Here is an 18,096-nt window from a genome sequence, read left to right as displayed (position 1 = left end):
TCTGAAGGGAATTCACATTTCTTTATGTAATTATTCATTTCTTTTGGTATGAGGTGCACGTCGTTTCTGTGGAATTTGATCACACCGTTAAATAGTCCAATTCCAATATGGAAATTGGTGCCGCTTTTTTAACGACCGTGCGGCAGTTTCGGTGTGGTTGTCATGGATACATCAGATGTACAAGTTTCCTGACAACTTGGTTTCTGATGTCGGAGCGTTTTAAGACCGACGCTCCTCAGGGCACATGGATGGATGGAGCACATGTGCTACTTAAACAACGTAGGTGTGAAAATGGAAGCTATATCAGTCGGACGTTCTACACCAGGAAGTCCTAAGTCTACGGCCATGCCAGGACTGTGTTGCTCTTAGCTAACTGGCAACCTCATATAGTGCAAAGACATCTCAGGGCATCTTTAGGGACGTCCTCGGGGTACCACGGATCAACGTCCTGCATCTCAGGATAGATCAAAACTTAGATCTGAATCAAATTTACTCAAAATAAAAGAGAAAATAACCCAGTGGAGGTGGATTTTCCAGAGGCTCTGCAGCCAACAAAGATACCTCTGTTGGTTTTCCATCGCTGTGATAATCTGGTCAACAGGGCGACCATCTGGAAACATGCGGTAGATATCAAAGAATAAGTGCAACAATCAAAGTTTGTGAGATGAAAAGCATTAAATGCAATCCACAAAGGGCGCTCCCTTCTCTCTCGCTGCCTCCCTTTTTCTGGAAATCATCATTTTGTCTTTTCTTTCATCTTGTTTCTCCAACTCTCAGCTTGTGTAGTTGCTCTGTAGTAAACTATTTTGCTACTCTGTCCAGTTAGTTACACATCGTGGTCTCTTAAGCTGACATACAAAACGATAAAAACAATTGGTTGGTGATTTTGTGCCTATATTGATGCTTCTTGGTCACAATTTGGTTTTTATTCAAAGTGTAATTAAAATCAAAAGAAAACAAATCACAGCATGAAATTACTTTTTGTTAGGAAATGCATTTCATTTAACCTTGTGTTCCACTTTGGTGACCATGGACGATGTTGTCTCTCCTCCACTGCAGGTACATTTATACGCTGTGTCCTTTCAACGAGGTCACTCAGAGGAGCACCGGAGGAGCCGAGGTCTCGTTAGGGTGAGTGAATGTAGGAGCGCAGATTCATGGTTCTGCTAAACTTCATTTGTGACAGATAACTGTTATACTTCCAATACTTCAGCGATAAATTGGCCAGTTTTTATACTGCCAGAGTTTTACTTCATTCCAGAAGAATTTCAATTTTACCTACCGGATTGCATGCTGGTCTTTTTTACTAACCTCTTGGAATTGGATGCCTAAGTTTCAGGATGTTGCCTTTGTTTCAAAATGCCTTTGTGTTATGAAACATGTCACTTATTTCTGTAGGATTGGACCCCAAGATGTTTAGAAAAATTCAGAATCTTTCATTCTCTGTCCCCCAAGTGTCAGTTTAGATTGGAAGGCAAATTAGGTTTAAAGCATAAGCAAAAGAAAACACCACCCAGAGTAAAAATAACTTTCTATGTCAAATGTGTTCTTGATTTTTTTTTTTTTTAGTTGAAATAATGGCCATCATTCCCCTGCTGGGTTTTACATGTACAGTCACATCACGTCACCTTTACATAGCACACCTATCAAACAAATTGAAGAAAAAACAGACGTATGGCGGTGATGTTTTTCCTACCTTTTCGTGAATGCAAAGTCCTTGTACTTTTCATATTTTGCCACGTTTGTCTCCTACATGTTGTCCTTTGCTGTTAATTTTTCTTGAAGCTTTGAGGTGATGATTGCAGGATCTCGTCCGATCGTCCTTCACGTTGTCTTGGTTCCACAATTTTGCAGCGGGCAATTATGTAAAAGGCTATTGCATTGACATTGACACACACACACACAAAAAAGCTTTTTTGAAACAACTCCGCCCCCAGAGAAAGGACTCCATTGAGGCCGTTTCGGTGGTTAGAGACCACAAAGACTTGTTTGCGATGTTAAGACATAAATGGCCGTAGGAAATTTGCACAGGGTTGTCAAAACATTTTGCCTTGCCTGAGATGTAATACCATTAGTCTTGACTCGTCTTTCTCTGGCAGTTTAAGTGATATGTTAACGATAATTTATTAGCAATTATCCCTTTCTGCACATTTTGCTGTCAGATACCTTATTAATTTCAAACTAAAGCTGGGCTGTGTTCTTTTTTGCACCGCCACCTCCCACACTACCCACTCACATTTGGAGCGGAAAGTGCAACGCTTCACCATGTTTTTTAGCGCAGCAAAGAGGAAGAACAGAATGCTAACTGTGAGTAATGTGACCCCGGCGCTTCTGCCTGCCTGTCACTCACGTTGGTATGGAAGGGCAGAAGGACCAAACGCACCCAGTGGTCGAACATGTCTGGGATTCGGTCGCAGTTTGGAACGAAATGCTGCCAAACAGAAGTTGAAGGAATGATTTCATATATATATATATATATAGGCACCGATGTCATCATGATCACGTGATCAGATTTACAAAAATATGAACCTACAGTTTAGCTTATTCACCATTTAATTACCAACAGTGAGTGGGTTATGTTAGAGTCTCATTGCAGAATTATTTACACATACAAACTGTAACACACAAATAAGCATATTTGATTAAAAAAACCGTAATGTTACCTACTTGTTAATATGTCAGGTTACTTGTAAATGAAGTCCATGCGCCGCTCCCTCTGATCAATAACTTGTTTGTAGAAATTGTCCGTATCTTCCTTCAGTTTGTAATATGTAATCCTCCATTTGAATAGGCGAGCGGAAAAAAAAAAAATTGCTGCACTTGACTTAATGTAGATCGTAGCCTGCATTCACTTTTTCTTCACCAGCGCCCCCTATCCATGAGGCCAGGTATTTTTGTGCCTCACCCAGTGCCTTTTCACAGCGGTTTCAGGACCGCTCAACACAATGAAGACATTACACACATGCAGCTGTTGACAAAAAAAACACTGTACATTATATACATTAGCTAAATTACCGGAATTTAGTTTATAGAGCAAACATGTTTGAACATTTTAATAGCGACATTATATAAAGGGCTAGCATTACGGTCTCACTGTATAGCATACCAGCACAGCTAGCTGAGCTATTGCGCAATCCCCGTTGAGGCTCGTCTGGCTGGTGCCTCACCGCAGGTCTCTACTCCGAATTTCAGCGGTAAATGTGAAAATTCAGTGATTTTGAGAAAAATAACCTAAAATTGGTGACGTTAAACGGAAAATAAGTTATAATACACATCGCTGGATAGATATTAGCATTTACTTTATTTATTCCATTTTCCATTCATTTTTTTCTTTCATGATGGCAGGTGAGGCCATGCCTCCCCTGACCGCACGTCACTGATATATATATATATATATATATATATATATATATATATATATATATATATATATATATATATATATATATATATATATATATATATACACTGTACATACATACAAAGACACACATACATATATATGTGTGTGTATGTATATATGTATGTATATATATTTTGTATGTATGTATATACCTGTATGTATATTTATACACACACACACACACACACACACACACACACACACACACACACACACACACACACACACACACACACACTTCATACATTGGACTGAATGCTACAAGATGCTGTGGATGTTCTACCCTGAGTCTAGTCTGGTGGAAGCTGGTGCAGTATCACTGATTTTTATGCTATACACGCACAAACACTGTGCTGGTATATATATAAAGTTAGCAGTATATGATGGACTACACTGTTTCTAAAGTGTGTGCCTCCAAGGTGTGTGTTGAATGGTTTCGGTGGAGGCGGGGGGAGGGGAGGTACATGAATCATAGCTCGAACGCTGGGAATAAAGTTCATTCTTTATCCAGACAGACCATCAGTCAACCCCTTTCAGGATACGGCTGGGCCCCCAGATATCAATCTGCATGGAGGCATCCTCCTTTTCCCAGGAGGGGATCGAGGTTGGTGGGGGGGGGACGAGAGAAGTGCTCTGTTTTAAATGGCAGTATTTATCACACCTGCTTCAGCATCCTAAAGGACAGGAAGGAGGGGAAACGGCATTAACATGTGTGGCCTGTCTAATAAAACACTCCGAGCGCGGCGGTGACGTCGTACATACTTGGTTTGCGTCAATTTCTGCTAATTCTGATTATCTGTTTTCTGCTTCTGCTGAAGGTGTTCCTGCTGAATGTTGGTTACAGCTCACGTCCGGCACTCAGTTTTTGAAGCATGTCAAGGCTCATAAAAGTCGAAATTGTTCCCCGAGTCCTCACCCTTCTTCACGCTTGGGTTTGCAGCATTGTCGGCGTCGGACCATTAACTTCACAAATAATCTTAAAGAAACAGTAAATCACTTCCTTTTGTGGCCGCACACATGGACATAAAGATTCCGTAAAGCACAGCCGTCATACCGCACGCTCCCAATTATCTATAAATGTAGATATTATACAACACATTCACCTCCTGAATTCCAATCTCTCTCTTTTCCATTTAGCCATTTCTGCCTTTCGGTCTCAGCGGCTTAACCACTTCCTGAAATGGGTATTGTAACAATAACATCAGCCACGATAATGATAATGGAGGAGAAGAAAATGCTTGCATTGCGACAAACACCATCCCACTGTGACAGCGTCGTCCATCTTCATAATGCCCCCCCCCCCCCATTCCCACCTCCGCTTTTGCCACTCCCACCTGGGGCAGGCGTGGTGACAGGACAGAAAACAGGGTTTTAGTTAATGCAGCCCAACCGAATGGAGCAGCATACACGTATGTAAATCAGGGATGTGCTGCAGCACACAGGGTGAGTTTGTCACCGTCTTATATAAGCTTACATAACACACAAGCACCACATTTATTTCAGAGAGAAACATTTCGCACACACACTGAATGTGAAACAGAAGATTTACCTGTCTTTGTCACCGGAACAGTCTTTTCCCACAAGCCCGTGTGCTAGTGGCGTATTATTTCTTCAGTATTGTAGTTGAAATTTGGTTTTTGCTTTATTTTATATTGCAGTGGGCTCCAGTTTTTGGTGCAGAGTTTTTCTGAGCTGTTTTATTGTATTGTGCCGACACTGTTAAGGATAGCTCAAGTCTGGACCCCAAAGAGCAGAGACTGACACACGTGTAAAAATCAACAGATTTATTGCTCAGGCTAAAAAAAACAACAACCCACAATTGAGTTAGATAACAAAAATCAGCTGAGCAAAAACGACAAAAATCCAAAAACATAGAAAAGAACTGGCAGCTGAGAGAAACACTAGAAACTCGCATCAGTGGAGCAGGATGAAATAATCTGGCACTCTCCGAAGAGAAGGCCAGGCCTTTTAAGTAGAGGCTGATGAGCAGAGCCCCACCCACTGCCACAGCCTGACCTATCAGGACAAAACAAGCTTAACACAAAACAAACCTGCCGATCATACAAAAAGAACAGAACCATGACACACACTGTCTTATATTTCTAAGCTAATGCAGTTGTCGTTAAATTTTAAATGTGTTTGAATGCGTGGAAGATTGCTGAAAACTCTGTTTCCTTCTTGAACCATGCAGTTAGGCTTGCTAAAGCCAAGCTAACTATTTCCTGGCATGGTCGTTATCGAGCTTTTCGATATAGGCGACGTTCACTGTTGCTTTCAGTACAACGGAAGAATTGGATGGAAAAAAAACAAAATGTATCTGCATCAGAAAGAGAAAGAAGAAAACCGTCCATGGGTCAAATGTCCAGATTGGAAAAAGTGAAAGCTTCAAAAAGAAAAGGGGGGAAAACAACATTTCACAATAAAGAAAAGAAAGGCAAACACTGACAGCTTTTTCTTGTTCTCAAAAATTAAAGTGAAAGAACAACACCATAATGGTAAACCACAGCAGCATAATTGAATGCAGCGAGGTTCCCCTGTTGTGAGAATGATGACAAAGCGTGGAACAAAATGTAGTTTCAAATTCTCATTGGCAGAAACACGTCGTGTGCAGCCAACCTCAAACACAAACACAACCAGCAGCAGTTTCATCCAGTTAGCAGTGAGCTCCCAATGCATAACCCCTCATTTTCATTTCTTTCAAATGACTCTAATGGCTTAAATACATGCAGCACCACAGCTCACATATATAAGTCTGATCCATTTAACTTTTTAAAACGTGAGACCCCAGGAAGAACATAGTCAACATCCAGTAATTAGCTTCGTGTTTGTGCCATTAACTGCTCTCAATGGCAACAACTAGAAAAACAACTCTTTAAAGTGTGCCCTAACAACAGCATCCGGCCATATAACCTTCCACCATGAGCAGAAGTGCATGTGAAATATTTATGTGGCCACACACCCGGATAAAAACACGGAAAAAGCTCCAGATGCGATGATATGGAACGAGTGAGACATCGTCAACAACAAGTCATTTGAACTTTGAAATCGTGAGCTTTGGTACCACTGCAAGACTGTTAGTATCGCTGTGCTGAGATGGAGCATTTCTTGGAGAGTGGGATTGAGTTGTAGCCGAAGAGCATCTGATCAGTTTTAGAGGTCAATTTGCGAGTTTCTGTTTTGGGTCTCGAGGGAAATTAGGAAGTCACATTGTCGACATCGCAGCCCGTCATCCTTGAAGGATCAAGAGACCAGACCTTCTGTTGTACCCAGGGCCAGGCTTCGACTTGTGATTTAATACGTTTGTCAATCCAAGCTTGGGTTTTACCCAATAAATACGGTATATTCCTCACCTTCAAGGCTCTCAAAAACCAGCAGTGCGCCTTATATATGAAAAATGTTTTAGAATATGCCATTCATTGAAAGTGCGCTTTATAAATCAGATGTGCCTTATAATGCAATGCACCCTACATATGAAAAAAGTTTTGAAATAGGCCATTCGTTGAAGGTGCGCCCTATCTTCTTCTTTCCTTTCGACTTCTCCCTTCAGGGGTCGCCACAGGGAATCAGTGTCCTCCATCTAACCCTGTCTTCTGCATCCTCTTCTCTCACACCAACTACCTTCATGTCCTCTTTCACTACATCCATAAACCTCCTCTTTGGTCTTCCTCTAGGCCTCCTGCCTGGCACTTCAAAACTCAGCATCCTTCTACCAATATATTCACTATCTCTCCTCTGGACATGTCCAAACCATCTCAGTCTGGCCTCTCTGACTTTATCTCCAGAACCTCTAACATGTGCTGTCCCTCTGATGTACTCGTTCCTGATCCTATCCATCCTGGTCACTCCCAGAGAGAACCTCAGCATCTTCATCTCTGCTACCTCCAGCTCTGTCTCCTGTCTTTTCCTCAGTGACACTGTCTCTAGACCAAACAACATCGCTGGTCTCATCAGTCCAGTGCGCCTTATAGTGCGGAAAATACTGTATATGGAAATACAAGTATTATGAGCTGCATGGCTAGAGAGGCAGGGCCGGGTAACACCACTGAAATATCTTGAAAGTAAAGAAAAGCTTATTAGCTTTGTCAGTTACTCCTGCAGGTTCCTATATCTCAGTCCTCAAACCACAGGTCTCCCTTCAACCGCTTTATTGAACAGTAGATTCTCCAGCAGGAAGCAGCGGAGAAGCGAGGTAGCCTAGCAACATTGAAACCACAGTAAATGATTGTGTATGCCTACTGTGAAGGGGCCAGGCAGTCGAAATGACAGCGCAGAGCAACCCCAGCGAGAGTGGGATGTGCTGGCCGCTGTGGAAAATACAAATAGGTTGTCTGTTTGTCAGAGCACACGGCGGACGGACGCACGCTGCTGAAAGATCGGCCTTTTAAACCGCGGCGCAGAAAAGCGGCTTCAACGTTATTTTTCTTCTCACATCTGTCAGGCTCACTTTGTTTTTAGCCACGATGCAATTCTTGTCGCGCTCTAAATGAAAGAGCTCTAAAATGTAAGGGGAGTAAAAGCTCCCCAGTCGCCAAGGGTAGAAGAGGTGCAGTGATATGAATGCCTCCAGGTGGGGCAAAGTCCCATTTCAAATGTCACATTTAGTAGCGAAGGCCAGAGGAAGGAGAGACAGACTCTGTGGCCATGGCGATACGACTTTTTCTTTACTGTTTGATCAAGAATGAACTTCTGGCAAGGGCAGCCGAAAACACCCGACATCTTTAGAAGTATTAGAGGGAATAAAGTTCTGATAGAAAATATATCACCTCCTTTTAAAATTAATTACTGTTCAGGTTCAGTTCTTCTGCAGCAGCTGTGGATTTATAAATAGGAGAAAAAAGCACTGTAGCCAATTATCTCCATAGGTGGCCATTTTTACTGCACAGCAATCACAAGAGAGCTGTAAGATTTTTACTGTAAAACTAATCAGGTTACAAATGAGCACAAAGGAACCAAACCTGAGAGGCGATCCGGGGACGACCGCATCATGTCAGGAAACTGAGATGACAATCGAAATGTTTGGAGCTCCGTCTTAAACAGTTTCTGCCGTCTGCACCTTAACTGATCTCTTTCCTCTTTGTCGTTTGTGGCGAGGTGGCGTCTGCGCTTTTGACCTTTCCGCAGAACTTTTTTCTTTGAGATAATTTCATAAAACTTGCAAAGATCATTTCCTCGTTCTCTGATTTTTGACGGTTTTTCACCAGCAAATTGCTTAAAAGACTTTCTGAGTGTGAGTCAGCACACAGGTAGTTTTCACCACTACCACCCGGTTTCTTTCGTAGACTTTTTCTCTGTACCTCTGTGTCCTGACAACAACAGGTTAACACTCCACCTACTGCACATTTATCTCCTCATTCCGACTGAACTTTTAATCAAACCGTCATATTTAAAACAAACCCATCGCGTTCCCATTCGTGTTTCATTCCAGGAAATATAACTAATGGCTGTTTTTAATGATTCTTCCCTTCATTGTGTTTCATTTTAACATCCTTTGTTATTTGTTTTGATAAACATTAATTGACAAGAGAGAAAAAACCCCCCCATTAATTTTATTTATTTCCATCCTATCTGAACCGATGATGATTTGACCTACAGAGCGGTGACGCTTTCGCTGGAACAAACGCATAATTATGCTTTTGAGTGTTCTACTTAATGCGCTCATTTTCAAGCTGTCAAGGTCATTTTTCTGGAGTGCCATTAGCAGAAAAAAAAAAAAATAGACGAGTCTTCTTTGGCGAGGAACATGGCATCGCTTAATGCCCATGGCGCCATCACGACATTGTTTCTATGACGAACCCTTCGCCATACATCCGCGTTGCTGATGTGTTTGTTTTATTCTCCCCGCCGCCTGAACAGCCAGCGATTTATTTTGCAATCAAGGCGAAAGGTTAATGACTCTCGTGTGTCGGAGGAGAGGGCGGTAGGGAGTGGTAGGGAGTGGAGAGCGAGGGGAGCTGACACTGTGAACCCCCGATGGCCTTTCTGGTGGGTTACCATGGCAACATCTAGCCCTGCCGTTAATGAGGCACAAGTGAGCTGTTAACAGAATACTGATTTGGTTTTGACATCAGCCCCTGATTCCGATCTGTCAGGAGGTGTGGATGAAATACATACCTGGAGTGTGTTTATATATAAACTATAGAAAAAACTGCCTCCGTTTCGCTTTATGCAAAATAAATTGTACTTGGCTGCAGAAAAATGCCCTGCAGAATTGTTTGATATAAAATAGAATTCCAGTAATTTATCTGTTGAAGGTTTCTTTATTCCCACTTACACCATCGTGTATAATAATGCATTAAAAACCTCTTCTGTGACCCACAATTCAATAAGATGCAGAAGATGGGGAAAAGCGCCCGCATGTATGAGGAATATGAAATGAAGCGGAGCCCGGACTGAGCATGTGCCCTTCACGTGTTCCTAAACGTATGAATTATTCATGGAGGTGCGAGGCACAATAGAAGTTAGGAGGGCGAGAGGGGCATCAGTGACTGGCACAGTAATGACATTGTGGGGACTCATCTGAAAACACCGCTCCCTGATTGGTGACCTTATACGAGTGGCACCGCTCGGCTGTGAGAACGGGATCTCTCTCTTTCTTTTCTTTTTCTTTTTTCGGTTGCGCTGCTACACTGAATCCAAATTAACCGGCGTCTCCTAAATTGCTCTCTCTCCCTGCCGGTGCAGCGTGATGTCTCACGCTGTAAATGATTAGCGCATTAACGGCGTAGTGAGGGGCCCGGCTCGCTGCTCCTGGCCCCCTTGTTAAAGGAGTGAAGAGCATACCTATGAGGTATAATTCATGGCAGCAGCAGCTAATGAGTGGAGGCTACGGTGGGAAGGTGACGGTAATAAGCGCAGACTTTACATCGTCTTAACACAGGTTAGGATCCGGGATGAGGACGGGGTTGTTAAGGGAGTAATCCAAAGCTGAGTCGGCACACGTGATGGCTGACAGTCGCAGTGAGGATATGAAGTGTCAGGACGTGGTTTGCTGTTGACTGTCTGTAAAAAACTAACAAACTGATTTGGGCTACTGCTAGATGTGACTGTCTTTGGATATACCTCAATATCAGTGTCAAAAATGAAGGATATTAGTACAAATACCTGCCTGTGTTGTACTACCAGTGTTGTACTGCCTGTTGTACTGCCTGTTTTACTGCCTGTTGACCATGGGTCAGAGAGGACTGCAATTTCATCTGTGCTGTATGCCGTGCATATATGGTACATTTGACAATAGAGCTGACTTTGACTTTGATTGAAGGACCTAACAGCGTCACAACTTTACGGAACGTTCCATCCTTTTTCTGTCCAGTAAAGACAACACATTTAGTCTTTTTGGTTATATCTCCCCCTCCCTCAATGTCTGCAAGGTGTTTAAACACTCGAGTAGAGTTGTCTAAATGATAATTGCTTCTGAAAGGTTGATTTGTGGCTGGATCAGATGGGGCAACTCTCCTCTCAGCGTTGAGCGAGATTAGCCGTGGATCTACGGGATTTATCACTCTAGGCATACGGATTAATGCCGCGATGAAGTTTTAAACAGAATCACTGGCGACCGCTTCGTTTTAAAGAAATAAGAGGAGCTTATATCAGCTCAAGCCATTATTAAGAGAAGAAAATGAAGATAATCAGCTTTTTTTTTTAATGCTAATTATTCAAAATGGGGATTAAGATTGTGGAAAAAACAGATTAAACCCAGAGGGAAAAAATATTTTCCATTGTCTAGAAATTACAAAATGATCAGTTTGGACGTATGAGTTAACAAAAAAAACATGCTAAGCAGCGTTTCCATGCTTGTTCAGGTCGTTCCAGTCAACGCAGCTCTGAAGGCACCAAACTGCAGTTTTAATGATGTTTTTGTGTGACACTGGATCTAATTAAATCACAACTCCATCTGCTCTTCTGCGTGTCAATAGAAATCACACCTTGGTGATTCAGAGAGAAAATTAAATGAGCTCCACTCCCTAATGTGTGCTGTTAGAGGTGCGCCTGTGTCCTCCACTATCTCAGCCTCAATACAAAGTAAATGTATGGATAATAGGTTTAGCCGCCGAGATATGCTACCATTAAAGGTTTATCTGTGATTGAAGGTACATTTTACGGCATTAGAGAGGCCAGACAAAGAATGACTCATAACCCAGATAACTGTAAATAAGATTCTCAGGGTTTTAAGCCTTAAAAGGAGCAAGTGCTCAGTGTCTCCCATCATTACAATTTAAAAGGAAGTCTGCATTTGTGCCTTACCCTTGACTGTATGTGGTCATAAATGGATTTTCTGCAAAAGCCAAATTGTAACTTACTCTTTGCTGCTGCTGTTTATCTATTTAGGTGCTTTAATGATGTTAAACCATGCCAACAGAAAATACGCCTTTGTCTCGGTCTTTTCCCGAAAGAGAAAGGCCATCATGATGTGAATAAAAACAGTAATAGTGAATCATTTTGCCGGGCAGACCAATAGGATTCCCTGCTCGGCTGCAGGAACAGGTGCACCGGATTTATCCGTACATACAATAACCCAGATAATTTAAGGAGACTGCCCCTGCTGCTGAGTCGAAGCGAGCATCAGGGGTATCATGGCTGCAGCTTGAAGCCAAACTGTGATAAATTGGATGAGAAAATTAAGTTGTCAGCGAGCCAGAGGGGTTCATTTTGCACATTTGGATTGTGCTATATTGTCAGTTGCAGTGTCAGACTAATGTATAGTAATATTTATGCACCATGGTAAAATGAAATGAAGCAACGAGGATCAGTGTGGTGTCATCCTGAGCTGTAAACAACTAGCTTTGCGCTAGCTTGGTGATAACTGGGGAATGACCGCAGGAAATGACCTGCCAATACCAATTGCAGGTAGGTATTATTACTGGAAGTGATCTGTCAATAACATCCGGATGTGTCTGAGTGAGTGAAGTGTGTTGGCTACGTCTCAGCGATAGCTTAAAGCTAATTGACAGGGCGTGTGTCGCCTCCCAGGGCGTAGGGGGAAGGGCCGGAGGAGCGATGGTGGAGATTTAGGACGGAGATGAACGAAGGTGCTCGAGTGTATTAAGGCGGACGTGTGGATGCGGCGGTGAAGGAAGCTCGGAAGGCGATGCGCAAGGGATTGCTGGCGAGAGCCGCGGCGCTGTCGCCTTGTCTGCCGGCCCTGACAGCAATCCATTTGGGGGGGGGGGGGGGGCCCTCCTGGTATTAAGAGAGTGCTAAAATCCAATCAGAGAGGCTGGAAAGGAAAAGGCGAGACGCTCGGGCCCAGCTGGCTTCCACTCGTGTGAGCAATTCACCTCTAACTGACCCGTTCAGGCATCTTAAATAAGTCATGCACATCATGGACGGTGGTGAAGCCACATGCGGGGACCTGATGGTGGCGTCTGTAAAAAGCTTGAGAGTGCTTTTAGAGATCGAAGAGGACTCCCATGTTCACCTTCGTCAATGTCAAATGTGAGTGAAGGAACTTCTATGTCTTTTGATCTGACTTGGGGTCTGAGCTCGTACAAGTTTCTCGTCTTGTACTTGCTAACAAAGAATAGCAAGTCAGAATTATTGAGGATAAATATTCCTTAGAAATTTACTATCAATCAATCCATCAACTTTTATTTACATAGCGCTTAATCAATGCCCTCCAGAACAAGCATAAGCGGCGGTGGCGGAGAAGAGCTTCCTCATTGAGGAAGGAACTCCGGGCAGGACCCAGGCTCTGGAGGGCGGTCATCCACCCTGACCTGTTGGTTGGGAAAAAGAAAAACACTGAGGACAGAGATAGGTCAAGAAAAGGAGACAGAGAGAGAGAGAGTGGAAGATAGGCCAGTTTGAGTTTCATGTCCATAGTGAGCTGTCGCTGAATTGGAGGCGGGATTTCCAGGCCTTTGGATATCCTGTCTTCCATCCGCGTTCCCCACCTGTCAAACAGAAGCACAAAGACAGCGGCAGTATTGTGCAGACAAAGAATTAAAACCCTTATAAAAACGTGCGGTTTGTTGTTCTGTAGGGTTTTCAACTGCATTGGTTTCGTTTTTGGTTCAGTTGTAAATCCGTACTCTCAAAGATGCTGCGTCACTTCAGCAGTAGCTTGTGGGACGTTCTGTGGTGAAAGCGTGTTCGGATGGCATCTGTCGGTACCACGAGCTTCTTGGATGGCATCCACTGGCACCGCGGTCTGCTTTGGTTCTCCAAATGTGTAGTGAGAATGTAATTAGCTAGCACTGGGCAAGCTCAGCCTCATTTCAGATGGGCTTCACCAGCAACGTGTGCTTTCCTTTCCTTCCCTCGTGTGCTTCTACACGAGAATTAACTCTGAAAAAAAGAGATAATATTTTCCCTCCATTGTCGAAGAGGAGACGGGGATGAGAGGACACCGGCACCGGTATCCAAAGGAGGGCACTGCCAGACCAGACGTCTTGCCAGCTTTTTATTTTTGCTGTGAAAACCTGTTTTTTTTAATAAGTCAACCTTGTGGTATTTAAGAAAAATAAATGTTTATTCCAAATGTTTTATTCTTGCTTTTTTTTTAACAGTTTCTTTTGTTGTTTCAGGACGTGGGGGATGTGGGCAGGAACGCCGAAAAACCAGTACGGTCAGATGGTGTACGAGAATGGAGAACCCTGCTGGCAGGGAGGCTCACGCAGTACGACGGTAAGTGATTCCCTCATCATCATCATCATCATCATCATCATCGCCATGTTTGATATCTAGTTAGTTGGTTTTTTTCTGCGGCGCCAATCACAAAAAAAGTCCATCAAGGCGCTTCCCTTAAAGAATGAGTCTGGTAGCTCTACGAAGCCCCGACCGGTCCATTGTGAGGGAGGACATGGCAACGGTGGTGAGGAAAAAACTGCCTCTTAACAGGCAGAAACTTTGGAGCACACCCCGGTTCTAGGTGGGAAACCATCTGCCCCAACCTTGGTGAGAAAAAGGGGGGAGGTGGAGGGTGAAAAGAGAAGGAGAGGCACAGATATAGTAGAAGTATCTGTAATAAGTTCTGCAATAACTATATAATAACATTACAAGAAAGACCGCATGCATTAACGAATCATGCCTGCAGCAGGGAGAGAAGCCCAGTGCATCATGGGAAGGCTTTTATTATGAAATTAGATTATAGAAAGAAGCCTCCATTTTCATACAAGCTCCACTCTTTCCTCTTTTTTTTCTGTAAACATAATCCACACCTTCATTGTTGCACCAGGCGTTTAATGGAACTCTGCTTGGAAATTCTGGACTTTGGCCACCGTAGTAAGGTAGTCCTCAGCTTATGAACATTTGACTTATGAGCATTCAACTTACGCACCATCGGAGATATTAACAAGGGATAGGATTAGCCTGACGCTTAGGGTTAGGTCAAGTTAATCTTTGGGGAATAGTACTTCTGTATTTAGAGTGTTAATGACATTTAAATGACCTCAAATAGCAATTATAGATTGAAATTTGATAAATAATGACTTACGAACAATTCAACTTACGAACAACCTCTCGGAACCAATTGCTTCTGTATGTTGAGGACTATCTGTATTTGAATATATTTGCATTCTTTTGTGGACTATTGAGCATAAATTGTCAGATTAATTGTGAAAATTCTACAGGAAATTTGATGTTACAGCCTTCAGGGGAAACTGGAATGACGTTCAGATGGAAATAGTTTCGTGGACTTCCTCAGGGTTCCCCATCTCTTCTGCCGCCAACGAACACACACCATGCAGAAAAATTAATTATCCCACCCGAAACAATTTCCTCATTACCGCCGACAGAACACACAGTGAACTGTTTTCGTAGACTACTGTGAAAATTGTTCACGACAGACTGATTGAGCGTTGACTGATGTTAACGTTGGGACGGTTTGGCTTTCGAGTCGAGTGATTCTTTCGCAGCAATTCCAAAAGATAGATAGATAGGTCCATCTATCTATCTATCTATCTATCTATCTATCTATCTATCTATCTATCTATCTATCTATCTATCTATCTATCTATCTATCTATCTATCTATCTATCTATCTATCTATCTATCTATCTATCTATCTATCTAGATCGATCGATCAGGCATTACATAATGAATAAATACTGGGTAAACCCCCCCCCCCAAACAAACACTGACATCACAGGACATACCACAAGACATGCACTACAGTAACGGACACATGTAAGCATTAACAGGACATATACTAAACTATAACTAAAATAAAAACAGTATAAAAGTAAAATATAAACAGTGTAAAATTAAATAGTATAAAATTAAATTAAATCCATTTAACCATGTGCTGACCTCGTCACCTCCCCCCCGCTCCTCCTGAGAGAGTCATTGTACCCCCTGATGGCACGGGGCATGAAGGAGGACCTCAGCCTCTCTGTGGAGGTGCTTTGTGACAGCAGTCTGCCGCTGAAGGTGCTTCTCTGCTGGGAGAAGGTGGTGTGTGTGTGTGTGTGTGTGGGGGGGGGGGGCTGGTGTTGTTCATGATGGCCTTGACTTTTGACACGGTCCTGCTCTCTAGAAGCGTCTCCACAGAGTCCAGGCTCAGCCCGACCACTGAGCCCGCTCTGCTGATCTGTTCAGACGGTCCATATCTCTTTTCCTGGCCCCCCCACCCCAACACACAATGGCGTGTGACAACACAGTGGAGACTACGGACTGATGAGAAGGAGCTTAGGACAGATGTTGAAGGAGGCCAGCCTCCTCAGGAAGTACATCCTGCTCTGCCCCTTCTTGTACACACAGGCGGAGTTGAGTGACCAGTCCAGTCTGCTGTCTAGCTGCAGTCCCAGGTACTTATAGTTTTCTACCACCCCCACCTCACTGCCCTCGATGATCACTGGCTGTGGAGAGGGAGGTGCCCAACGGAAATCCAGCACCATCTCCTTCGTCTTGGAGACGTTGAGCTGGAGCTGGTTCTGTTGGCACCACTTCACGAAGTCAGCCACCAATGTCCTGTATCCCCCCTCATCACCCTCCTGGATACATGCCACTATCGCGGTGTCATCGGAGTACTTCTGCATGTGGCATGTATCCGAGTTGTGCTTTAAGTCCGATGTGTAGAGGGTGAAGAGAATGGGGGAGAGAACGGTCCCTTGTAGCGCCCCCATGCTGCTGGTCACCTTAGAAGACAAACAGTCCCCCATACGGACGTACTGGGGTCTGTCCGTTAAGTAGTCCGTGATCCAGCTCACGAGGTAGGGGTCCACAGCCATGGAGGTCAGTTTGTCCTGCAGGAGCAGGGGCTGGATGGTGTTGAAGGCGCTCGAAAAGTCAAAGAAGAGCACTCTGACGGCACAACCCCCAGCGTCCAGGTAGGAGAGCACACGGTGGAGGAGGTACAAGACAGCGTTGTCAACCCCAACCTTGGCCTGATAGGCGAACTGGAGAGGGTCCATTACACCCTGCACCTGTGGACGCATGATTAGTCTAGCCCTTTCAACGCAACCCGCTCGGCAGCCGCGATATCTCCGTCGGAGCTCGGTGGGGATGAGATTGCATGTTGCTGGGTCTCCTTTGACCCTCATGGACATCAACTCATCCCTGGAGTACACAAGCCTAGTGATATACATTATCTAAGTTTATGTTAAAATAATATACACAGAAACATAGAAAAAAATGCGATTAATGATTTAATGAGTATTTAATGAGTATTCTTCAACTTTCTCAGTCTTTTTTGCCACTTGTGCAGCTTTTTTGAAAGATGTTGCAGGCATCAAATTCCAAATGAGGTAATTTGTGCAAAAAAAACCCCAAAGTTTACCAGTTTGTACATTAAATGTCTTGTCTATGCTCTATATTTAATTGAATGTTGGTTGAAAGGGATTTGCAAATCATTGTATTCTGTTTTTATTTACCATTTACAAAACATGCAAACTTCACTGGTTTTGTACATACATACAAAACCGAAAACCCTGACTCTTCGTCTACCCGTCTATCTCTATTCCCTCCTCTTCTCAGACATTTTTATTTAAACTCATGTGTGGGAATTCGCTCAATTAAAAATGCAGCACATTTTATTATCATATTTTCTCTGCCTGGCCTCCTCTTCAAAATCAGGGGGCCAAATAAATGGCATTCGCAAATGTATGTACTCGCGCAGTCCGGGGGGGCCCCTTTGAAAAGACTGCATTAAATTTCTTTGATACAACCCCCCAGCTGTGAGCGGTCTGCATAAATGAAGTCTCATCAGAAGTCGACGCTCGTTTGATTTGAAATACGGGACCTTGCGTTGGTTTAGCGCCCTGCAGCGCAGGAATGGTTCAACTGGGGGGAGGAGGGCGGCCACACAAATGAATTCAGGGGTAATTCTTCTATCTTACGTGAACTATTTCATTCTATTAAACCGATCACCTCAGGACGAACCGCGAGGTGAAGCTGCTCTTCAAGCTTCTGGAGGCGGGGCTGATGACATCACAGCAATGTCTTGCAGGTAATCTTGCTGTGATGTCAGCATTCGTACAGAATTAAAACACACCTGTGACCACACCGAAAGGATTACACAAGTCAAAGAACAAGAACCCCGTTGCCATGGCAACCCCACGGATGTTAAATGAGTGTTGTTTCTTTCTTCCCTTCTCACCCCCATGCAGAGGGCGTCAAAGTCATGACCACACTCGTCACAACGTCGTCCCGTTTGGCGGCTTTGACGGAACGATGTCCCACAATTCCACAGTCACAGTTTCGGTTCTGGTCTGAAACTCAGATTTCAGGCCTCGTCCTTAAGTTTTATCACATCTCCC

The 18,096-nt window shown here is 43.5% G+C and overlaps 1 protein-coding gene across 1 annotated transcript in view; it reads left to right on the top strand.

Annotated features, from left to right (window-relative positions):
- The window catches only part of LOC137590922 (glucosidase 2 subunit beta-like), a 94,085-nt gene that overhangs the window by 74,418 nt on the left and 1,571 nt on the right, over window positions 1-18,096 (top strand). Inside the window, exons 13-14 of the mRNA XM_068308784.1 lie at window positions 1,060-1,131; window positions 13,927-14,026. Coding sequence (XP_068164885.1) covers window positions 1,060-1,131; window positions 13,927-14,026 — 172 coding nt within the window. The remainder of the gene's footprint in view (window positions 1-1,059; window positions 1,132-13,926; window positions 14,027-18,096) is intronic.

Source organism: Antennarius striatus, chromosome 23 (genome assembly GCF_040054535.1).
Source record: "Antennarius striatus isolate MH-2024 chromosome 23, ASM4005453v1, whole genome shotgun sequence".
In the NCBI taxonomy this organism is placed as follows: Eukaryota; Metazoa; Chordata; class Actinopteri; order Lophiiformes; family Antennariidae; genus Antennarius; species Antennarius striatus.
Note: the sequence above shows the minus strand (reverse complement) of the source record. Positions and strands in the feature narration are given on the sequence as shown.